The 23,927-nt window shown below is 40.2% G+C and overlaps 5 protein-coding genes across 10 annotated transcripts in view; 4 read left to right on the top strand and 1 right to left on the bottom strand.

The window, feature by feature from the left end:
- LOC147044404 (E3 ubiquitin-protein ligase rnf213-alpha-like) overlaps positions 1 to 4,779 on the top strand; it is a 29,780-nt gene extending 25,001 nt beyond the window's left edge. For both annotated transcript variants that reach the window (XM_085935020.1, XM_085935019.1), the window contains 12 exons: positions 70 to 238; positions 701 to 783; positions 863 to 1,114; positions 1,197 to 1,326; positions 1,403 to 1,486; positions 1,566 to 1,746; positions 2,665 to 2,866; positions 3,198 to 3,272; positions 3,344 to 3,541; positions 3,626 to 3,715; positions 4,029 to 4,207; positions 4,323 to 4,779. In XM_085935020.1, the coding sequence (XP_085791146.1) occupies positions 70 to 238; positions 701 to 783; positions 863 to 1,114; positions 1,197 to 1,326; positions 1,403 to 1,486; positions 1,566 to 1,746; positions 2,665 to 2,866; positions 3,198 to 3,272; positions 3,344 to 3,541; positions 3,626 to 3,715; positions 4,029 to 4,207; positions 4,323 to 4,461 (1,782 nt within the window). In that variant the 3' untranslated portion in view covers positions 4,462 to 4,779. The remainder of the gene's footprint in view (positions 1 to 69; positions 239 to 700; positions 784 to 862; positions 1,115 to 1,196; positions 1,327 to 1,402; positions 1,487 to 1,565; positions 1,747 to 2,664; positions 2,867 to 3,197; positions 3,273 to 3,343; positions 3,542 to 3,625; positions 3,716 to 4,028; positions 4,208 to 4,322) is intronic.
- Positions 4,780 to 4,936: 157 nt separating this feature from the next.
- Positions 4,937 to 9,713, top strand: LOC147044403 (pyruvate dehydrogenase (acetyl-transferring) kinase isozyme 2, mitochondrial-like). The gene is made up of 11 exons (XM_085935021.1): positions 4,937 to 5,679; positions 6,097 to 6,238; positions 7,019 to 7,090; positions 7,177 to 7,364; positions 7,561 to 7,650; positions 7,955 to 8,032; positions 8,126 to 8,190; positions 8,352 to 8,450; positions 8,626 to 8,736; positions 8,817 to 8,930; positions 9,044 to 9,713. Exons 1-11 carry the CDS (start codon positions 5,550 to 5,552, stop codon positions 9,185 to 9,187), a joined length of 1,233 nt encoding a protein of 410 aa, XP_085791147.1. The 5' UTR covers positions 4,937 to 5,549; the 3' UTR covers positions 9,188 to 9,713.
- A 2,318-nt stretch (positions 9,714 to 12,031) lies between these two features.
- Positions 12,032 to 13,301, top strand: LOC147044402 (neuropeptide B-like). Its single transcript, XM_085934847.1, has 2 exons — positions 12,032 to 12,512; positions 12,937 to 13,301. Exons 1-2 carry the CDS (start codon positions 12,162 to 12,164, stop codon positions 13,063 to 13,065), a joined length of 480 nt encoding a protein of 159 aa, XP_085790973.1. The 5' UTR covers positions 12,032 to 12,161; the 3' UTR covers positions 13,066 to 13,301.
- A 193-nt stretch (positions 13,302 to 13,494) lies between these two features.
- LOC147044401 (guanine nucleotide-binding protein G(o) subunit alpha-like) lies at positions 13,495 to 17,247 on the bottom strand. Of its 4 annotated transcripts, none has more exons than XM_085934843.1 (10): positions 17,099 to 17,247; positions 16,641 to 16,776; positions 16,479 to 16,570; positions 16,255 to 16,347; positions 15,885 to 16,045; positions 15,266 to 15,394; positions 14,443 to 14,572; positions 14,290 to 14,361; positions 13,965 to 14,052; positions 13,495 to 13,759 (listed from the first exon to the last, which is right to left on the bottom strand). In XM_085934843.1, exons 1-10 carry the CDS (start codon positions 17,135 to 17,137, stop codon positions 13,572 to 13,574), a joined length of 1,128 nt encoding a protein of 375 aa, XP_085790969.1. In that variant the 5' UTR covers positions 17,138 to 17,247; the 3' UTR covers positions 13,495 to 13,571. The 4 variants fall into 4 exon arrangements, with proteins under 4 accessions (XP_085790969.1, XP_085790970.1, XP_085790971.1 ...); XM_085934844.1 differs by having other exon boundaries at positions 13,495 to 13,753; XM_085934845.1 differs by having other exon boundaries at positions 16,255 to 16,311.
- Positions 17,248 to 19,652: 2,405 nt separating this feature from the next.
- On the top strand, positions 19,653 to 23,250 carry LOC147044400 (TANK-binding kinase 1-binding protein 1-like). Of its 2 annotated transcripts, none has more exons than XM_085933989.1 (12): positions 19,653 to 19,883; positions 19,996 to 20,124; positions 20,535 to 20,639; positions 20,714 to 20,858; positions 20,938 to 21,131; positions 21,210 to 21,271; positions 21,340 to 21,446; positions 21,608 to 21,792; positions 21,863 to 22,138; positions 22,220 to 22,300; positions 22,397 to 22,609; positions 22,692 to 23,250. In XM_085933989.1, the coding sequence occupies exons 1-12, from the start codon at positions 19,653 to 19,655 to the stop codon at positions 22,818 to 22,820; spliced, it is 1,857 nt and encodes a 618-aa protein (XP_085790115.1). In that variant the 3' UTR covers positions 22,821 to 23,250. The 2 variants fall into 2 exon arrangements, with proteins under 2 accessions (XP_085790115.1, XP_085790114.1); XM_085933988.1 differs by having other exon boundaries at positions 21,304 to 21,446.
- The last annotated feature ends 677 nt before the right edge of the window (positions 23,251 to 23,927 follow it).

Genomic DNA, 23,927 nt, shown 5'->3' with positions numbered 1-23,927 from the left:
TCACCAATCCCATTTTTGGAGCATGCTTGGCAAAGATGAAATTCATGCTGAATGTCTGTGTTTTGTCAGACTATTGCTTCCATCATCAACCCTCCAGTCACTGAGCCGTGTTCATTTCTACTGGTTCACCTGAAGAAAGACAAGGAGTATCTCGGTAGAAGTCTGGGCAAAGGGACTGATGACACAGTCGGCGCTGCTCACCTGCTCATCAGTGGCCTCCTGAAATCTCAGCAGAGCTGTAAAACACAACCTAAAACTAACCTTTCCTTAATACTTTATATTCTCAGTTGTTCCATGTACACACATTCTTTAACCTTTAATTTTATTTATTTAGTTACTTATTTGAATTTGGACAATACATATTAATCCATATGTCAGCAAAAGCATCAATCTAAATATGCCCAAATTAGCAGAGTAGCTCATTTTCAGCCGTTGTTAAGGCTTTACTGCGGTTCCTCACTTATGATGGGCTTTTCTAAAAGGTCTGAAATGATCAATTTCAATCAAGCATTATGGAATAAACGGTGTTGGTATTTTGGAGTTTCTACTAAATTCCATTATTTAAGTTTACTTGTGAAACCTTTGTTACGTTATCTATCTGCAAAATGGTCCAAGGAGACGTGGTAACATTTCAGATTTTGTTTTTTTTCTTTTTCTTTTTTCGTTATCTGCTTTCCATGATTTAATCCTGTACTTTCAGGTGACTCTTGGATACTCTCCACCAATGACAAAAGAAATGAATGGGAGACAAAAATGAGCCTCTGCATCACACCCAACCTTAAGGTAGCTTCCGTTTTGGTGATGTAATCAGTGTGAGCAGCAGTCATGTTCAATTTCACAAATTCCACTCTCCACCCTGCAGCACTTGGACAACCAACTGAAGGAAATGAACATATCCATCCAGACGGACTCTCAAAATAGTGGCAATCCCATCATGTGGCTGCTGAGAGACAATCCAGCTTCTTTTTTGCCTTCTCTTCGCGTTAATTCCTCCCTCCATAGTTCTGCAGTGTGGAGCTGCAAGGAGAAAGTGTCTCTGCAACATCTTAGCCATGCAGTGGAGCTGAACGATGGCAAAGACACCCTTCCTGTGCTCTGGAGATTTCTAAACAAAGTTAGTCAATGAAATCCCGGGCTACACTGAAAACCCGGTTGAAGAATTTGGCAGTGAACCCTTGATCACTTTATCATTTCAGGAAGCAAAACTGCGACTGGTGAGGCACCTGCCTGACATTCTGACTCTCCACAAAGAACTCCTTAAGCAATTTCCAAACATCACAGAAGATTCATGCGGCACCATCGCCCAGTTCCTCAACAGCCAGACGGGTACTGGAACAGCGGCTCCACTCACATCAATATGTCTTGTGTACATCATTTTGGTATATTTGACATCTCTTTGCAGGTCCATTAGGAACCCAGTACAGGAAGCACATCAACACGTTCCTGACGACCTGGAATCAGCTCAGATCCTCTTTGGCAACCTATGGTGAGTCCTAAAAGCATCGCTTGTAAATGCAACAAGTTTGACTGTGTCAGCTGACCTCAGTGGCATGACCATTGCTCAGATGATATCAGAGTGCCCGCCGAGTTTTGCCAACATGACCTTGACACCGAGAGTGACCTCAAGGTGATGTTACCGCAGCGGCACGGCCCCGGGTTGTGTTCCACCGCCCTGGTTAGCTACCTCATCGGCCTGCACAATGACATGGTCAGATGTGTGGACAATCACACGGGAGAAAAGACCTGGTGAGGATGCTCATTACTTTTTCATTCATAAAAAAAAAAAATTAATTTCTACATAATTTTGGGCTTACTCGTGTATATTCGGTTTCGATTCAGCCGCGGTTTTCGATTCTGCTGCTTGTAGGTAAATGCCGGAAAGAAAATGTAAATTACAATGACATTATTTCAAAAAAGATTTGCTTTTTTGTTGTTTAGTTTTTTTTTCCTGTCGGAATTTGCTTTATTTCACCTGACAGCTTTAAACTGTTTTTTTCCCCCCAGCATTGATTGCTTCATCTTTTCCACAAATATTTTCTTTGTACTAGGTGAAAAGGAAACAAGTGTGTATATATATATATATATATATATATATTTAGGCTTTCATTTACGCTTCTGTTAACATACTGAACATTTTTTGTTGACAAAACATTTTCCAAGATGAAGCACTTGTTTCCTTATCTATATATATATATATATATATATATATATATATATATATATATATATATATATATATATATATATATATATATATATATATATATATATATATATATATATATATATATATAGATAAGGAAACAAGTGCTTATATAAAGTGCTTATATAAATATATATATATATATATATATATATATATATATATATATAAAATTTTTTATTGTTAATACAATTCAATGTATTAAAATGAGCCCCCGAACTTTTATCTCGCTTAATAGAGAAACCAATTGGATAAATTGGCAGTCAGTGGGGCCTTAAAAGTGTGTTTTTGTTTTGTTTTGTGTTGTTTGATTTTTGTTTCATTTTCTTTTGTGTTGTTTTGTTTCGTCTGTTTGTTTTGTTTATTAATATTTGCATTTACTTTGCTGTGTGAGTACCGTATTTTCCGGACTATAAACCGCCAATTTTTTGCATAATTATTATTTTTTTCCCCTCACTCAGCTACGAGGTTAGCCCTGTAGATCTGACAGACCAACACGTAATCCAATACGAGCTGGACAGGGATCTGATGCCCCTGGTCCTCTCCAACACCCAGTACAGCCTGGAAAGGGGCCAGGAGACCGTTCGCGAGTACGATTTGCCCAGGATCCAGAAACAAATTTTCACCCGCTTCCTTCTGGGCAAACCAATCATCAACCTCAATGTGAGAAAAGAGCGCCTTTTTTTTTTTTTTAGAACCCACGAAATGCCTGCATTAGCGCCATTGCGACCCAATCGGGTCAATTTCTCATATTGGCCACAGCTCTCAATTTACTCCCAAATTTACTTAGTGTGAATTTGTCACCTGTTCAGTTGAAGCTACCATCTTTGCATAAACGATAGACACGTTTGTTGTAACTTGTGCCACCAACATTCATTTGTTAGGAACAAAAAGATGAGCACATCTATTATTTGTAGCACAGCCAAAAGTATTCAGCCAGGCCGTGGCACTGAAATGCATTACTCCCCTTCAATGTCTGTCCCTTCAACTACAGGGCATCCCAACACTTGTGAACAGGTCCGACCGCAACTATAACGTCCTGAATAACGTCAGAGAGAAAGTCATACAAGTGAGTTAGGCTGCCATCGTGAAAGCATCACACAGACGTCTACCGAGCATTGACAACTTGTATACCAACAGGAGCCTCTCACGACCCAGACCATGTTGGCAATAGCCAAGGAGCTCCACGACTACAGCGAGGCATGCGAGGCCGTGTCCATTTTGGAGTTGGCCCTGGGATTCCTCGCCACGGATGGGAGAGACGCTGACATGCGGCTGTCCAGCTACCTGGAGGACGTACTGCAGAAGAGAAACCAGATATCGGATTGTGTCCTCAAGGTGGCCACAACTCATAATTGTTTCTTGCTTTTTTTCCCTGTTCTACAGTATTTTCAATGATGCCTTTATTTTTGTGTGCCACAGGTCCTGAGTTGGTGCAATTTGAAACATTGCGTGGCCTTGTGGCAGATGCTGAACAGTCTCACGTCGGAAATTATGCTGATGCTCAATATGGTAATGCTTGAAACAACTTCTTATATTTATTCGCGCTTTATGACTGGAATGTGGAGGTTTAAATAGGGCTTGTACCAAGCCAGCAATGTGCTTACAATAGAATAGTATTTTTCACTTCAGTTTTTATTTTGTTTTGACATCATTTGGAGTTAGCTGTAGTATTAATTTGACCTCATGTATGATATGAATTGACAAAAATTCAGGATATTTTTGTAAAAAAAAAAAAAAGCTTTAGTTATGTTGACAGTTTCAGTCAACTATAATAACCTTGGTGAGCATTTGGATTTGTTCTTCACTCCTTGTTTCCCTACAGGATCCTTTTAAAAACGTTTGCATGGAGTACAAGCAGACCCTCGGTGATAAGGAGCGTCGCCTACTGAGTTCTTTCTTCTATGAGAACAGCACAGACACCTTCCTGCTGGAGCTGCATGACTTGCTGGTGCTGGAATTTAAGAATCCCAAAGCACCAGTTAAACACAATCCAGAGTGGAGGTACTTTAAGAAGGTTACGCTTTTTATTTTGGTCATGAACATCTAGCAAAATGTGATCTTTGTTTTGTGTGAGTGATGTCATATTTCTTGAGCTGATGTTTTTATCTCTTCAAAGCCTGATAGCGACTTTGGACCCTTCCCTGGAGGACAAGTACCCGAATTTCCCATCAGACATCTGCCTCTCTCATTGTGTTGAAACATGGAAGTTCATCACCGCCATCAAGAAAGAGCGTATTAGCAGGCAAATTGGATAATCGAGACTTTTGTGCCTTCTTTTTGTGCCATCATCCTTATCTGTGTACTGTTGAAGATCATTTATGCTCCACTCCACAGCAGAACCTCCCAAAATCAAATCTGTTGCTTGCTGGTTGACTTTCAGACAATATTTGGAAAATGGACGGAAGGGTGACTGCTGTGGAGAATTAGACATTTTGTATTTTGTATTTTTTTTTCCAAAACACCTTGCAGGCCTGCATGTCTAGTGTTAAAAAATTATGCAGCAGACTATTATCACTTTTGCCTTTGAAGATTGTTATCAATATTTTGCCAATACATTGCAAAATTGAACAAAACATTGTTCACTTGATTTTGTTTGATCATTTGTGCCACTCATCCAGGGCTCCAGTGGGCTACTGTATTATTTTCAAAGGGCTTTGCTAGCTCACTGTCTGGGCCATCCATCCATCCATCCATCCATCCATCCATCCATCCATCCATCCATCCATCCATTTTCAACACAGCTTGTCCTGGTCAAGGTCGCCGAGGGCACTGGAGCCTATCCCAGCTGACAGCGGCCGAAAGGCCGACTACCCCCTGGAACTGGTCGCCAGCCAGTCATGGGGCACAGATACAAACAACCGGTCAAACCCATTTGCTGGCCAAATTGCAAATCACATAAGATCATGCTTATTTCAAACTGAACAAAATCAGCATCACTACTGAAGTGTCTCATACTTTATATGATCTGTTATTGTGTTTTTATCTTTAAAAACATGTTGATGGAAGATTGTTGTTGCTAGCGCAAGAATGGTCCGTGTTAATATTATGACAACAGAGTGCAGCAATTTTTCCATCCTGGTTGTTTATCAGCGAGCGAGAGAGAACGTTATGTAATTCCCGTCATGCCTTGTTTACGTTCCCTTGCTCCAGTCCCAACTCCATGTGGTTCTTGGAATGGCTGGCTCCGCCCACCTCACCTTCTCATTGGCTGAGAAGCAGTAAACAGCGTAATAAATGTGCACTTCACGACTACTGGTGCAGAATGTAAAGAGGAGCATCGTGAGCGTCCACATTGCCGGATTTTATTGTAGCAACACGTTTTAATTTAATTTGTTTTTTTAGAATGGCGAGCAGAATAAGATTTGTTAGATCCATGGTAAAAGCGGCAGCTGTGGCCAACGTTCCTAAACATGTGGAGCATTTCTCCAAATTTTCGCCATCTCCGCTTTCCATGAAGCAATTCTTGGATTTTGGTAAGTGTTGTTCACATTTTAGTCTCGATAATTCATAAAACGATTGCTTAAATTGGTTCATTAATTGCACTTTAATTGCGTTTCGTTTTTATTCGAGATGCAGTTTCTTCCTGGTACGATGAGTCTTAAACTTCCATCATCAAACTTTATCTGGCAAGGTTTAAACGTGACAATATGTTGAACCTCCTCATTTATATACTTGAGTGTGAGCCAGACAATATAAATAAAGAAATCCCTTCTTTATTCTGTTAAAATACCATGATTGATTTGAATTGATCTGCTATCACAAAAGTAGGAAAAGAGGTGAAACAAAGCCGGTGCAATTAATAACAGTTCAAATATATAATGATTATCCAACGATGCTGTTGTTTTTGATCAAATATTATATATTTTGACTTCTATTGTTGTACTCTCAAGGTTCAACCAACGCATGCGAGTGCACATCATTCATGTTTTTGCGCCAAGAGCTTCCTGTGCGTTTATCGAACATCATGAAGGAAATCGATCTGCTGCCGGACAAACTGCTGGCGACACCCTCCGTGCAACTAGTCCAGAGCTGGTCAGTGACAGTTTAATTTTTTATTTTAAAACCGAGTCAATCCCTAGTTTAAAGAAAAAAAAACCTGTTTGTTCCATTCATTTGTTCCAAGGATTCCTGAGTTTAAAAGTTGTTTTTTTTCCCCTTTTTTTTTTTTTTTTTTTGCACTGCATTTCAGTTTTTGGGTCCACTGTACATCTAATTAGGGAACCCACTGTGAATGCCTTAATTACAGAATCACTTTTAAATCTGCCAGCTCCCCAAAAACTTGACATGATTGACACTCGATGGGTAGCCAGACTCTGTTAGTAAACAAAGAAGTCCATTTTCTCTAAAGTGTATAAGACACACTTGTGTTGCAAATGCTTTCAATTTCATCGAGCTACTTAAATCCATCTGCTATAAATAGCAGTCCGACAGATTCCCTCACAAAGCAAGAAGAGTGTGGGGAAGCAGTGAGAGTGAACGAACTTTGTCCCACTTCCTAGTCACGTCTCTGCCTTCCTTCCTCTTGTTTTTCTTCATCCCGCTTGCATGTTGTTGTAGCTGAAGGGAACATTACGTTCAGACTAACGTCACTACTATATGCAGATAAAGTCACATAGGGGTTGATAAGGGCGTGGCTGAGTATCATGTTGCTATTATTTTCTTCGAATTGCCACAGAGGCCCACCACTTGGCGGGGATATTTTTGTCGCAGCTTCGTGATGTTTACGTTATTTAACTTGCCCATAAAATGTAGTGTTGGATCTGGGTGTCTTCAGTATTTGTTTGTCACACTTACGCTTATACTCTCTTTAAGGTACATCCAAAGCCTGATGGAGATCTTGGATTTTCTTGACAAGAGAGCAGATGATCAGAGAACTCTCCAGACGTAAGCATTATTTCAGGATTAAATAACCGACAGCATCGTTCAGACGTTAAACAGGATATCTGGTGCTCTTCTGGCTTTCATCTTAGGTTTGTAGAAGTTTTGGAGGCAATCAGAAATAGGCACAATGAGGTCGTCCCTACCATGGCCCAAGGAGTCATTGAGTACAAGGAGGCTTATGGTCAGCAGGATGCTGTGACTGACCACAACATGCAATACTTCCTGGATCGCTTTTACACCAGCCGGATCTCTATTCGCATGCTCATCAACCAACACAGTGAGTGTCAGCTTTACACACACTATAAAAAATAAAAAACTCGAACACACGCACTCTGACCTGTATGCAGTCTATCACCAGATCATTTCTGTGCTCTGATTATGAATCACATGACCATAAGATACAGTTTAAGATCAATCTTATAATCAAATGACCTATTTTTATGAAACTAATAAGTCATTTTATGTGTCTGCAGCACTTGTTTTCAGTGGAAACACAAACCCGACTCACCCTGGTACCATCGGTTGCATTGACTCTCTGTGTGACGTATCTGAGGTTGTACGAGGTAAGCCTTTGTTTTTGGTTTTTTTCATTCTAAGTCTGTGACTTGGCATTATGTCAGATCCCATATATTTTAAATCGATCTAACAGTGAGCAGCTAAAGATGCACATACATAATATGTGAGACACTTCTGGGTGTGTCATGCAAGCAAATCTCTGTGGTTTCTCTCAAGACATTTAAAGTACTGTAAAATTATAAGAGAGGATATTGCTTTGTTCTATTGAACTCATTTTCAAAATTGTCCGTAACAATGAATTATAAGAGCTTGTCATATTTATCTGATTTTGTACAATGTTTGTCTCCCTAGATTCTTATGAGAGCGCAAAGTTAATGTGTGAACAATATTACTTGGGTGCACCTGAGCTGGAGTTGAGACAAATGAACGGTGAGAAATATTTGGAATTCAACACAGATAATCACATACTAGTTGGGTGTTTCATATGAATATAAAGCTGAAATTGCCTTTTCTCTTCTTTAGCCAACAGTATCAGAATCTCTTACATCCCATCGCACCTTTACCACATGCTCTTTGAGCTCTTTAAGGTAATGATAACATTATATCAACTATTTTGATCCACAAATAAATCAATTATGCCAAAGATAAATTATCATTCTTTTTATGTGCTATTTTTCTTGGTCAAGCGGAAAAGGATGCAAGGGCATCTTCTTGAATATGAGTAAATGAGCGTGTCTTCTCATTACAGAATGCCATGAGGGCAACTATTGAAAATCACGAGGCCAGCAGAATCCTCCCGCCCATCAAGGTTCTGGTTTCAGTTGGTGGAGAGGACCTGTCAATCAAGGTAACCCAAATCTCTTTAAATCTCTAACACCCAATTACCATCATTCGATGAAATTAGCTACTTTCTGCTAACTTGGTGTTACGACACCATTGCGTAATTAAAGATGAATGTAAGTAGCCATTGTTGCTGTTACAAGTTTTGACAAAAGCCACGACAATCTCTTTTTGCTCGACAGATGAGCGATAGAGGGGGTGGAGTTCCTTTTCGGAAAACCGAACGTCTATTCAGCTACATGTACTCCACGGCTCCCAGACCAGAAATAGGAGAGAAACATAGAGCCCCTCTGGTGAGTATTTGGAACATAATATATTTGACTCATTGTAAAGAAGATGATGACATACATTTATGATGTGTATTTATTTATAGGCTGGTTTTGGTTACGGTCTGCCCATTTCTCGTCTCTATGCTCGCTACTTTCAAGGAGATTTACAGCTTTATTCCATGGAAGGTCATGGCACTGATGCAGTTATACACCTAAAGGTAACAAGGGGGAGGAATAAAAGATTTCAATCATGAATATTTCATTGAAATTAATAGTTTGTGAACTCAGATGATATGTGTGACATGTTTTTTTGTTTTTTCTGTCCCTCCAGGCCTTGTCGACAGACTCGGTGGAGAGACTGCCTGTTTTTAATAAAACGGCCCTGCGGCACTACAAGCTGAGTTTGGAAGCAGATGATTGGTGTATTCCCTCTAAGGCACCCCTGGATCTGACAGTTTTTCGAACGGCCAAGTGATTCAGCCCAAAAAAAAAAGAAAAAGACTAAGATACTGTTATGCTTGACCATAAAATGTCCTTGAAAGGAAAGGACAGAACATGACATTGATGGACCAGGAGTTGAGGGAATCCAAAAAAAAAAAGATGGTCTTGTTTTTTTTCATTCATTCTGGCCCTTTGATCAAATCTTTTCATGCAGTGGTAAATCGCCAGAAGAAAGAACAAAACATTGAATTATATCTTGAATGTAAGCATGGAAATATTAGTTTGAACTCATTGAACAGCTGAGCTGGACATTGAAATTGTATTTGCTGGTATTGTTACAGCGGTGTGAATAGTTGAAAATCCTCATGTTCTGTTATACAGTATATTAGGATTTTAATCACTGTGAGTAGTCACATGAATGAAGTTTTGTGCTTGGTTTCATTCCTTCATTTACATGAGAAGTGCTTTTGTATTTTGGAAAATTTTAAGGAAATTTCAAATAACTTATTTTTTCAAAAAATAAAATAATTTGCATATGAATATTTGTCTTTATTCTTATATTTTGCGATGATTTATGTTCTTTGATGTAATGGCTGACTTGTGTGTACGTGTTTGGCCAGTGAACTACATACGGGAAAGCAATAAACCTTGCTCGCAAACAAACTTATCACAAAGTTGTATAACAAAAAGTTGAGTACACTACTTGTTATACAGTAATGACCTCAAGTAGACTTTGAACTGCTGGCTGTCTGCCACAAAGAAAAACTGAAGTCATCTGCAATTGTAACCCTGATGATGACACATTTAACAGATAGTTTGGTAGATAGTGATTTCACAAAATCATTTTCATTTGATTGTTGTAACTCAACCTAATCTTAAATTTCTGTGTTTTTTCAACCACTATAAATAAGTGGTGGCCCATCTCTGGCAAGTTTAATTTGACGTCACAGATCCAACAGCCAATCAGAAAGTGGGGGTGAGGGCGGGTGTGGCACTTTTGCCTTTCTGTTAAGTTTTGACCATGATTGTTCCCTAATGAAGTGGCCTGTTATTAGGTACACCTGAAAATGGCGGCGTACCTAATGGAGTGTCCGAATGACGTCACAGATCAAACAGCCAATCAGAAAGTGGGGGGTTGTTTGGGTGTGGCACTTTTCACTTTCATTTAAATTTTGACCATGATTGTTCCCTAATGAAGTGGCCTGTTATTAGGTACACCTGAAAATGGCGGCGTACCTAATGGAGTGTCTGAATGACGTCACAGATCAAACAGCCAATCAGAAAGTGGGGGGTTGTTTGGGTGTGGCACTTTTCACTTTCATTTAAATTTTGACCATGATTGTTCCCTAATGAAGTGGCCTGTTATTAGGTACACCTGAAAATGGCGGCGTACCTAATGGAGTGTCTGAATGACGTCACAGATCAAACAGCCAATCAGAAAGTGGGGGGTTGTTTGGGTGTGGCACTTTTCACTTTCATTTAAATTTTGACCATGATTGTTCCCTAATGAAGTGGCCTGTTATTAGGTACACCTGAAAATGGCGGCGTACTTAATGGAGTGTCCGAATGACGTCACAGATCAAACAGCCAATCAGAAAGTGGGGGGTTGTTTGGGTGTGGCACTTTTCACTTTCATTTAAATTTTGACCATGATTGTTCCCTAATGAAGTGGCCTGTTATTAGGTACACCTGAAAATGGCGGCGTACCTAATGGAGTGTCTGAATGACGTCACAGATCAAACAGCCAATCAGAAAGTGGGGGGTTGTTTGGGTGTGGCACTTTTCACTTTCATTTAAATTTTGACCATGATTGTTCCCTAATGAAGTGGCCTGTTATTAGGTACACCTGAAAATGGCGGCGTACTTAATGGAGTGTCCGAATGACGTCACAGATCAAACAGCCAATCAGAAAGTGGGGGGTTGTTTGGGTGTGGCACTTTTCACTTTCATTTAAATTTTGACCATGATTGTTCCCTAATGAAGTGGCCTGTTATTAGGTACACCTGAAAATGGCGGCGTACCTAATGGAGTGTCTGAATGACGTCACAGATCAAACAGCCAATCAGAAAGTGGGGGGTTGTTTGGGTGTGGCACTTTTCACTTTCATTTAAATTTTGACCATGATTGTTCCCTAATGAAGTGGCCTGTTATTAGGTACACCTGAAAATGGCGGCGTACTTAATGGAGTGTCTGAATGACGTCACAGATCAAACAGCCAATCAGAAAGTGGGGGGTTGTTTGGGTGTGGCACTTTTCACTTTCATTTAAATTTTGACCATGATTGTTCCCTAATGAAGTGGCCTGTTATTAGGTACACCTGAAAATGGCGGCGTACCTAATGGAGTGTCTGAATGACGTCACAGATCAAACAGCCAATCAGAAAGTGGGGGGTTGTTTGGGTGTGGCACTTTTCACTTTCATTTAAATTTTGACCATGATTGTTCCCTAATGAAGTGGCCTGTTATTAGGTACACCTGAAAATGGCGGCGTACCTAATGGAGTGTCTGAATGACGTCACAGATCAAACAGCCAATCAGAAAGTGGGGGGTTGTTTGGGTGTGGCACTTTTCACTTTCATTTAAATTTTGACCATGATTGTTCCCTAATGAAGTGGCCTGTTATTAGGTACACCTGAAAATGGCGGCGTACCTAATGGAGTGTCCGAATGACGTCACAGATCAAACAGCCAATCAGAAAGTGGGGGTGAGGGCGGGATCGTGACCCGCTATGCAAAACTTTTGGAAATTTTATGGACTAATATGCAATGAACCCGGTTCTCCAGAACACAAAGCAAAGAGCTCTGTGAACATTTACATATTACACAAACGCACATCGCTAACAAGCTCCCGTGAGCTAATGTTTTTCACAATTGGGAACTTGAGTGACAGTAAACGGGGAGTCAGGGGGCGTGCCGAACTGCACTCTGGGATTTGTAGTGTTTTGTGCGCGTGCTCACCACCGAGAGGAAGAGGAGGGGGGGGCGATTTAAAATAACGCACTCTCCTCAAATGGGAGCGACATCCATCCAGGAATATATAAGAAGCGGAGAAAATAGTAAAAGGAGCACACAATCGACGACGGCGAGGTGCGCTCTCTTGTTTGAAAGCTCAACTTTTACAGAGATGCGGGCGAAACTTCTGCTGTTGCCCTGTGTGGTTTTCTCAGGTCTGGTCCTCTGCAGCCCTACCGATGCATGGTACAAGCAGGTGGCCAATCCAAACCTCCACTCGGTGGGCAGGGCGTCTGGCTTGCTGTCGGGTATCCGGAGATCACCGTACGGTCGGAGGGGAGCTGACATGGAACCATCAGAAAGTTGGTTTCCCGAAATAGAAGCACTTCGTTTTAGCCTGAAGACAATGGTAAGTGTTTTATTGGCTTTATATAGGGATGTGAAAATGTTTGTGTGTCTACGTATCAATGCATGCATTTTGATAGAGAGCGAGAGAGAGAATGCATGAGAGAGAAAGAGCATGTGTGTAAATGTGTACAGGGATCATGCATTCATCCATTCATCCATCCATTCATCCATCCATTCATCCATCCATCCATCCATCCATCCAATCTTGTGTTTCATTAAAAATTTGAAAACATTTGGTTTGACTTTCACTTGTTTATTTTTTTATATCACTAATACCAATGAAACAAATGTGGTTGATAAACAGTAATAAGGGGAAATATATATTTTAATACATTTTACCGCAAATAAAATTGTCTTAAGAATCATAGTTTCTAAAATTATTCAATAGTGACCACAGTAAAATGCATTTTTTTTTTCATTTACAGCCCAACTGTATAAGAGACATTGTGCCAAACCTGATGAGTTGTGAACTCTTGTCTGGCGACAAGACGACGTTCAAGTGCAAAGCCGACATCTTCCTCTTCCAAGACCCTTCTGACTGTATGGAAGCCTAGCTGCAACATTGTCTCAATCATGGATTATCAATAAATTTGATAACCAATAGCTATAAAGGCCAAAAATTATTCATAACCCATTCAGTCATAAACTTGAAGCTGACCAGTGCATGTGTTTGTGCAGGTATGTTTTCATTGTGATGCTTTTTACATCTTGTGTATATATTGTACCAAGTGCACCAATAAACCGCTGACCAGTGCACGTCATGTGTTTGTGCAGACAGAATTAAACAAATTGATCAACCATCACGTCTCCTGTCACTAATTTTAACACAACGCAAAGATTGGGAGAATTCCAACAAAAAACTGGTTACACACGTTCCACAAATTCACCTTTGCCACCAAAACGGACAATCCATTCATCATAGGTTTTCTTGGCAGTGTTTACAGTTCTGAGTGTGTGGGGGCAGATCAAATACACCGACATCATAACAAATAATATTTTATTTAAAAATAATTTAAAATAAATGAGACATAATTAAGTGGTATTTAAAATAATCCATCTGTTAGAGGAGCTGAGTTGTTGCGAGGTTCTGCTTCATAATCTGCTCTATGGCAACCTGGAAAACCGCTTGGATGTTGGCGGTGTCAATAGCCGTGATAAAGTGGTGGAATATGAGCCGATTGTCCGCATTGCTTGTCAAGAACATGGTGGTGATGTGGTGAGCTGCAGCGTCCACGTCTGCATCTGCTCCTGGAAGGGAGGCCAAGATGCAGTGGGAACCGCATAGTCAACAAATTTGGAATGAACACATGAGCAACATTTTCTGGAAGGGAAAAATGTATGCCACTACAGAAATATGATTAGGTTGTCAGTCATAATCACCCGCTGAAAGAAGCTATGACTACAATGTGGCCCGCGAAAAAAAAACAAGGTTGACATCTAATGCATACAGTACCTTGAAAAGTGGAAATGTAGAATCTCAGGTGTCTTCCAGAGAGGAGTATCTTCTCCTGGAAAAGGTCCACTTTGTTCATGAACAGAATCTGAAAGATGAATGGTGGAAAGGTCTAAACTTAAATCCAATTTACTTTAAGTGCATAAACAGTATATTTGACATTGTTGTCAGGATGCATATTACCCTGCTAAATTCATTGTATTGAAATATTGACAGCAACAACTTCAAAAAAAAAAAAAGAAATGACATTCATGCAATGTCAATGTTTAACTGTCAACCAGTCAAAGATGTACCCCCACCCTCTTGCCCTAAATCTGGTACCTACCACTGAGGTGAGCTTGAAGATGGAGTTGGTGCAGATGGACGCAAAAAGTTCACAACTTTCCTGCAGCCGATTCTACAGAGTTTCCAGGCACAAAGCGTGTGGATTAGAAGTTTGGTCGGTTAGCGCTGCTCAACATTCACCTCGTTACCCTACCACGGTTGGGTCTTCGGGAAGAGACGTATCATAACTGCTCAGGGCTACGACGAACAGCAAAGCCTGCATGCCATCAAAACAACGCAGCCATTTCCTTCGATCGCTACGCTGGCCGCCCACGTCGTACAACCTGTCAAAATGATGATATGACAAACGACAGATGAGAATCGTTCACATTGATGAGATAATAATGAGTCCTTAGTGAAAAACAATAATTTAGTACTGGAAGGTAAAATTATTCATTAACATTTTTTTAACTTGGTCTAATTTTAGTTGGGAGAAAAAAAAAAGATGTAATGCAAAGATTGATTGAAGCTCACTGGATTTTGCCATTTTGATTTCCCATCACAAGCAGCAATCTGAAAAGTAACTGTCATTCGACTAAGTGAAACTTCTCTCTTGTTTGTGGCAGCCACTTTTAAGGAAAGAGTTGCTCTTGGCTGCGTAATCGTACATTTCAAAATGTGATGTGGCATTTAGCGGCACCAAGGGCCTCGGTGACACAGGTAATGAGTTTCCGATGGGGTCAGAGTGTCGGTGAATTCTGTCGAGGTCAAACGTCTGTTCCAGCAAGTGAAGGAAACAATGATGAGTGTGGACAGCAGGTCCACGATGAGAGCTGTCAGTCCTAAGAACTCAGTGTTCATTGTTGTTGATAAGCCACAAAGTACATGGGGAAAATGGTGAGTGGAAAACAATTTTGGTTCGGTTTGCGTGGAAGTTAAGTTGAATCTTCGCCTCAATCATAACAATATATTTAAGGTGCCGGGCAGTCGCTGTTTGCATATCGTGCTCAAACCAACAATGATTCCGGTGGACATACCGGAATATAATGTTATCAACTTGGAAGTTCGTCTCGATGATGCCGCAGGTCCTCACTCTCACTCGGAGAACGTCTCGCTCGGTAGGGGTGTAATTGGGGGCGATGATTCGACTCATGTTCTGGAAGAAACTTAAGAGGGAAAGAATCACCGTCACATTTTGCTACATTGCCTGCACCGCTTTAAATTGGCAGCAATAGAGTAAAAATTACAGACGAGGTGGAGATGGACAATTAGTATTGATTGCTTGACCGGATTTGGGCAGAAGAGGTTTCGAAATAAAAACATAAAATAAAATAAAAATATGTACATCGATTTTTTTTTTTGTGCATATTATTGAGATTCATTATGGAGTTTAAAAAAAAACGAAATCTTGCAAACCTCTGTAACTAAACTTCAAACAATGCACATTGGCATAGTACATACTACACTTTTTCGGATTCTCTTCTGTCACCGTGCATAACGTCAAACGCCTTGGATGACCGCTTGATGAACACCCTCGCTACTATTTGTAGTTGGACACATTTACTATGGCTTTTTTTTTTTTTTTTTAAATGTCAATCATTTCACCCAGTAATGCTAAGTAATATGGTTTTTTTTTTTTTGTCTCACACAACTCACTAAAGGGCAGAGTCATTGAGTTCAAACTCGTAACCTCTGGCGGCAGCTGCTCGTACCCCCTGGTCAGCCCACAGCGCGCAGAAAGCATGAGCCACAAAGGGAAGCAACTCCTGGTCGTTGCCCAAACATTGGCGACATGACAGGACGGAACGGGCGTGAATCTAAAGACAATGAAGCGGATCAAGAGGAGTTATTTTGAATCTGTAAGCGAATAAAAACGTGAGATCTGCTGCTACATGTAAACGTCAGAATGTAGATTTATTCATCATTTGCACGTATGTTTTGACACAAGGAATTCCCTCCTTAATTATTTGTATTTTAGAGCACTTGAATCATTGAATTTCTTTTTTTTTTTTTTTTAAATGCGCACCTTGTTCTTCTTGTCTGCCAGGTTTATCCTTAGCATCCCCATTCCTCGGAGGACAAACTTCATAGAAGTGAGAAGGTTGTCTATGACTGCAGGCTTCCGTAGGCACAGATTAATATATATATTTTTTTTTTTTAAAAGAAAGAAAAACATTGTTGTGATCTAGCCGACTCCATATCAAATTAGGCATCATGTAGCCCCTTGGCCAAATAACAAGAGGACTGCACCTTGAAGCTGATGAGGTCTTGTTTGGAGAAGCCGTGACTCTGAATGATCTTGATCTGTTTGATGAGAGTGCTCTTTCCACTTTCAGCAGTTCCTAAAACACAAGTTAAGACAATCCCGTCCATAATGTTTGATGTACTTAAATCCCAACATCACAATCTTACCCAGCATAAGTATTTTGACCACGTTCATCTCATTCTGGGCCTGCTCTGAGAGGTCTTGTTCTATTTTGCAGCTTCTCACTTTGGCCTTTTTGCCTTCCTCGGTCACATCTTGCCCAAGGCACATTTCCATGCACATCTGAAAAGCCATTTTTTTTTTTCTTAATGCATCAAACACGGATGAGTGGTATTTAGTATGAAACCCAATTCAATTCACTGTAAATAGTAAAAAAAAACACTGCAGTCAGTTACTACATTAATAAATAATTTGAGTTACATTACTTAAAATGATTCATTCAGTCATTTTGGAGTTACGACAATAATAATAATAAAAAAAGTTCTCATTTTTTATCTTTAGTGTCTCCCTGTTTGTTGCAGTGTTTTGGTTTGTGGACTCAATTGCGAAAACAATTAGTTAAAAAAAAAAAAGAAACAAAAACGTAATTGACAAAATGAGGTACCTGCAGCGGAGCTGGCAGCATATTCAGACAGCAAAACATGGCTAATTGGCTCCAGGTCTCCTGTTGTTTTAATCAGTCTTTAAATTACGATTTAAACACCACAACGAAGTCCCATGAAGAAGGTTAATTTTTGGTCGCGTACTGATGACGTCATTCTTAATTATATTTTAATGAGGGCAGGTGCGCAAGACTATAATTGACGTAAATCAGTGTTATGTCGCAAAATCATTTTTTACACGTTTTAATTCAGTTCATGTTAAACTAAGACAATCCAAATAATTTTTTATTCAAATGAGTCATGCTTACAGTGCTTTATTTGCTACCAAAATATAATAAAATAAAAGTTCAAGTGTTAAAAATTTCTGTCTCCACTAAAACCTTTTCGTTACAGTAATTATCAATATTGATGGAAATGAAATCGTTAAAACGCAAGACTGTTCATTTGTGCAGTCTACCACCCTCTGGTGGTTTGTTTGTTAATGTACTTTAATTTGATTTATGCACCGTTATGGCCACTTAAAGTGTACGTGCATAACCATGTAAGTGTGTTTTCGAGATTCGAGACCCTCTATGCACGTAACAGTTATATTGCTTCATATAATAAATTCAATTTTTGCGTTCAATTAGGGCCGCAGCAAATGAATATTGTGTTGACTAGACATTGTTTGACGAAAACCACACATGCACACGAAAGGACAATGCACTAAAAACGATGTGCCTCTCTCCGATCGGGGACATGGTACACCAGTACGTCGGGCAGTATACATTGACACCGTCGAAAATTAATCTAGTCCCCCTCCTCATCTATCTGAGAATGGGTAGGGGGAGGGAGGTTCACTCACATCAGCATCCACTGCTGATGTCACACTCGAGTCATGTCGACCCTTCCTCAGCACAATCAGCACCTCCACTGCTTTTGCCACGATACGTAAGTCAATAACCCCGATTACCTGTGCATCCTTGCTCGAATTTTCCTTTGCGCGTTTCTGTCTCTAAAATATAGTTTCTTGAATGCATCACTAATAACACCGCTAGAATGTAGCAGGCCCGGTTGAAATGATTTTGTTGCCTTGCGGTCCATGGCGTGAAATCGGAGGTGAGACGAGAAGCGATGTTGGAGTGAGAATGCAAAGAAAATAGGGAGTGGGGGCGAAATCACAGGAATGCGTGTTTAATGTAAAGAATTTGGCCTGAAATATGTGATAGTGTTCTTGAGAAACTTGGATTGCATTGTCAACAAATGTTTATGATTTTGTTCGTTATTCATTACAATCCTGACTCAGTCAGAGCGTGTTGCGTTCACGTGTTGTCGACGATTTGAAAACTAACGCAGAACCTAGTGATGTTTTTTGCAAGCACTGCTACAAACTGACCTCAGTGATGCATGGTGCATGCACTTGATTCAAATACTCAATTTGTAAGTTGATGCCTTGAATCTTAACACCATACGAGAAATACAAGCATGTCGTCTAAAAGGGAAACATCATTGCACATTTGAAGAACTGAACTAATAAGCTTTATTTGAAATGTCTATACAAAACGTTATTTTTTTTAAGGCTAACGAGAAGAAAAAAATTCTTTTGTGAAATGCAAGCTAAAAATTGATATAGTTCAAAAATATAAACACCATAACTAATGATTAAATTGTCATACATGGGGACATAACTTTGACCTAAAACAAATAAACTTCTAAATTACATAAATGGGACAGACCTCTCCATTACAATGATGAAGTGACAGCTCGGGGTGGAGTTCCACAATTTAAGACCTGTATAAAAATTCTTCCTTTACAAAGAAACAAATGCCCAGTTTTGATTGTCGCCGTCATTTAATCCTCGTGTTATATCGATCGCTGCAGAACTGGACTGCATCACACTGAGAGCTGAGCCTAAATGTTTTACTGGAAAACTAAATGAGGTCAGATGCATTAAGCTTTTATAATTATTCCTTCCATTCATTTTCCATACAGCCTTTTCTCTGTTCTTTTAAATCTGAAATTTTTAGATTTAGATTATAAACTTACAATCTTTTGTGGGGGGTGGGGGGGGGGGCAGCAATTACACACAGTTATCGTGTGATCAGGCGACTTATTGTTCTTGACTGCAGGGGGTTATTACGTGCAACATAATATGTTGGCCCATTAATAAATGCAAAAAGCATGTGAGGGGAAAACATATGGCCATGTTCTTATCTGCCCTTGGCTCTCACTGCTCGTACTATGTAATAATGCTGACTGAAAGTGGAGCAGGACATTTTGAGGAAGAAAGGAAAGCAATACACGGTTGCAGTGTGTGGGCTGGGAGTGGATATGTGAGAGAAAGTGTGGGTTGTGGGAGTGGGAGTTATGCACAAGCCACATGCATGTTTTGACCTCTTTCCCTCTATGGGCTATTGTTGTTTTAGGCACGTGTGTGTGTGTATTCTTTGAGAGCAAAAATATTAAAACACTCATTTTGTGGGTGGGCTGTACATTGATGCTCCAACTTAATAACCTCTTCCTGATAGTTTGTTCCTGAGCAAAAACTATTTTATCCTCTACTACAGATAACTGTCAATGGAGGTATTTGGCACAGCAGAGCTCGGGCTGTTGGGAGGTGGCGAAGGGCTGCGAGATGACATAGACATGTCAGCGATCAGCTGGTCAGCTGATCATCTTCGAGATGAAATCTACCCAGCATCAGGATTGGCAGTAGCTGCAGCTTATCATGACATTAAGACCCGTCTTGCCAGTTTGGAGAGGGAGAACAGCAGCATCAAGAGAAAACTCAAACACTACGAGGTCAAGGTGACCAATATAATACTGTACACACAAATATTGTAATAGTCAATATTTTACCTTAATGCCAATTCTGTCAATGTTCCTTTTTTTTTTTTTCTCTTTCAATAATTCTATTTAGTTTCCAATGATCAATACCTTTGGAGAGGAGCGTGTGTACTTTTCCTGTCAGCCCATTATTAAAGATAACAATATCATCCAATCAGAGACATCCAACCTACAACACAGGATCAACTCTCTTACTCAGAAGGTACAGTTGGCTTATCTTATTACTACCAATAGTAAGAGTCGTTTAAACAAATGTCTTTATTTCCCCGCTATGTACTTTCTGTATCTCCACGTGTGTTAAAAGTAAAGTATAATTGATCTTTTTTTTTATTTAAGTCATGCTTTTAAAAATCGTAATGAAGAAACTATTGTGTCATTTTCATCGTCGAAATCTGTTTACCTTCATCACCGATTTGGCTATTGAGCTAGCATGCTAGCATCACAACATGGAACTCTGAGAAAACCAGTGACTAGCCAACAACAATACCAATTTCCAGACACGGTACACATCTGTTAAAATCAGTGTTTCCTAAATTCCACAAACACGTTTAATGTTCGACTAGAGAAGACAACACACTTGATAAAGTATGTCTATGTCTCCGTCTGTCTCAGCTCCAGAAGAGCAAGGAAAGAGAGGAACAATTAGAGGACGTCATACAAGCCTACGAGAAGATTCACCTCGAGAAAAGCAATGTCCAGAGAGATCTTGACAAGATGGTTAAAACATACTCACATAAAGCATATCTATTGTTTGTTGAGGCTCTTCCAGTTCAACATCTTCTATATTTTAGACCACTCTAGCAGAGCAGCATATGGAACGAATCTGCAGTCTGGAGGCAGCGCTGAGACAAAGAGAAACTTCCCTTCAAAAACTCAAAGTTCAACTCCATAAGAAAGATCAGGGTCAACCACATGCAAGCCTGGTTGTACCTAGAGGTGAGTCAGTAGAAACTCAATTGATTGACTCACTGATTGAGGAGATGTCATCCATACTTCATGTGTGTCATCTTGAAAGAGGGACGCTTGCCAATGCTGCAGAGCTCCCGTAGTCTGGATGCTCTCTCAGATCTAAAGTTGCAGCGTCTAGAGGCTGAATTGGAGGGAGCACTGCATCAGGCTGAGGGAGCATGTCTGAGAGAGAAGGAACTACGAGCTGAGCTTCAGAGACTACAGAAGGAAGTAGCACAGCTACGAGAAGTGAACAAGGAGGTAGGCCATTTTGCATTTTTTTTTTTTAGAACCTGTGCATGCTCTTGAAATGACTGAAATAAAAATATACTGTAACAGGAGTTGGCCCCACACTGTGAGCACTGTGATGTAGAATGGATCAAAAAAGCTGGAGATGAACAGTAAGTTCTAGATTTGGTATTTTATCAGACAGCCTGGATATTGGGGTGACTCATGTTGTGTGTTTCAGAGTTAACCTTGCATTGGCTTACACGGAGCTCACAGAAGAGTTGGGTCAAGTACAAAAATTGACAGCCAAACAAAGCGACCTGCTGCGTCAAATCCCACAGGAACCTGGTAGGTGCCTACCACTACTTTCCACAAAAAATACAATTGATTTTCGAGAGAGCGAGAAGGTAAATCAACCAGCAGAGGGCTGCACAAACCATAAGCAGTCATTGTTTAGTGTATTCTCCTTGCTACCTGATAATCCATTCTTCTCTTCTCCCACTTTCCAGTTTGTCGTCCTCCCTCTGCTCCTCAGCGTTTCTCTCCCACATCCCCCCAGGGTACTTCCCTCACCCCTGAAAGGCTGCTGCCTTCTTCCCCACCTCCTCTGCACAATGGTCCTGCCTCTTACTCCCATCAGCCAACCAGCAGTAATCTTCGAGCAAAGTTCCAGGGTCGCCGTAGTTACTCTGAGGTAAATTAATTCACTTTGTTGTAATTACGCTTTTTTTGTGTGTGTGTGTTTATAATTGTATCTGTCCAAGGTTTCTGACCCATCAGCCATACAGAGACACCCACCTCGCCTCGTGAGAGACCCAGTATCGACTCTACCTAAGCCCAGGTCTCTCTATGGGGAGACACTTATTTACGGACAATCCAAATCCCATCTTCGGACTCCTTTGGTGGGCCTGGTCAGACCTGCATCAGCTCATGGAGCCGGTGGGGACCGAAGAGTGAGATTAGAGAGAAATGGGGGCAGCAGTCTGAGCAGCAGTCCTCATCATGGTGCGCTGGATCTGGGCTTCCCTCTGACTACCGAGGTGCAGCTCAGTGCAGGGCAGTTCATTATACTCCATAAAGTTGATCATTAAACATCTTGACTTTCCCTCGCTCATATACAGGTACATCATTTCTGTCATCTGGAAGATGGACCTGAGCCGACCCCACTGGTGACACCCCCGCACTCATCAGATGATGAAGAGGTGCAAGTGAAGCTTGGTTGCTCCCCAAAGTTTGGTTGTTGTTTTTTTTTTTTTTTTTTGAAAGCATGCAACAATTTATGGTGTTGCCTTTTACAGGATGTAGGCACTTACGTCTCAGCGGCTTCCAGTCCTCCACGAACACTTGGATCCTTATCACTTGGGGAAAAAATACTCCACCCCTCGTTCTTGTCTTCGAGGAAATCTGGCCAAATTCCATCTTTCTCAGCCCCTGAAGGCCCCACCACATTCTCCTGCCATCTGCCTGCCTACATGGACTCTGAGCATGCTCAGTCCTGGCCCTCCATTAATGTGAGTACAAACTAGTAAAGGGTATCAAATCATTTCAGATTGTGGTTCGATATTTTTAAAAGTCCAATTCCTCCGCTTGCAGTTATGGATGGAGTCAGACGAGAGTGCCGTGCGAAGCTGTCCTCTGTGTCAGCTGACCTTCCCGATCGGTTACCCGGATGACGCCCTCATTAGACACATCGACTCGCACTTGGAGAACAGCAAGATCTGACTCGCCCAATGAACACCATTAGACTTTTTTTTCTTTTTTTTTTGGTCACTTTGATAAGTTTACAGATTTAACAGCAATAGTGCATAGTATTTGTTGAGTTTACATACTTTGAAACAGGGCTTCTTTTTATCCAGATTCGAAAATCAAACCAGCAGCATTTTTACAGCAAATTCTCCATGCAGGCTTCTTTATAAGTTTTTACTTTCTGGTTGTACTTTTTTTGTTTTTTTTTTCCTCATCTCAGTTTTGTACACTAAAGTCATGCACGCATGGTTACCTATTAGAATCCATCCTGAAAGAGTTATTTATTCAAATGCATTTTTTTTCTTCCCTTTACGAGTTAACAGATTTAGAAAAGATGCAATTGATTATTCATTTAAAAGCAAAACTCTTGGAAGAAAGAGTGTGTTTCTGTCTCTATAATCAAATTTCTATGGGCTCAAAAAAGTGTGAATTCTTGACGCAATGAAAATTTAACTAATAAATGGGTCTGGGTAATCTTAACAAGTACATGGGACCAGTATCTAAATGGCACCAAAGCAAACCAGCTATAAATACAAATACAATATGTGCAATGCTTCTTCAGCAATATGTTTAAAATGGGGGAGGGGGAAAAAAAAAAAAAAAAAAGACTACAGCAAAAAATTTACTTGTAACTTCCACTTCTTGGTGTTGTTCATTAAAGTGCCTTGGTTTCAATTAAATTCACCCTTAGTTGGCAGAAGCAGGCCATTACACAGTGATATTTGTGGCATCCAAACATAAGATATTGCATTCAGAACAATTGTAAATTTGCAAAAAAAACATTGCGTTTGAACATGACCAACTTGTCTTTGTGCTGTTCACAAATCATTGCTTTCATGTCTCTAGATTAGAATTTAATGAATTGTCGAGAAACATGGTGAATAGTACTCGAATAGAGAAACCAATTACATAAAATTGTCTTTTTTTTTTCTGCAATTGATCAATGCTATATCAATTATTAAAAAAACTGTCCGCGTGTATACAATTTAGAATGTACTCTGTCACAAATGTGTGCTAAAATTGAAATGTTTTGCTTTTTATTTCACTACCATTTCATTTTATGATACTACCCTTTGTATGTAT

The sequence above is a fragment of the Syngnathus leptorhynchus genome, chromosome 16, assembly GCF_054491065.1.
Source record: "Syngnathus leptorhynchus isolate UIUO chromosome 16, UIUO_Slep, whole genome shotgun sequence".
NCBI lineage: Eukaryota > Metazoa > Chordata > Actinopteri > Syngnathiformes > Syngnathidae > Syngnathus > Syngnathus leptorhynchus.
The sequence above is the reverse complement of the archived record's forward strand: the minus strand, read 5'-3'. Positions and strand labels throughout refer to the sequence as shown.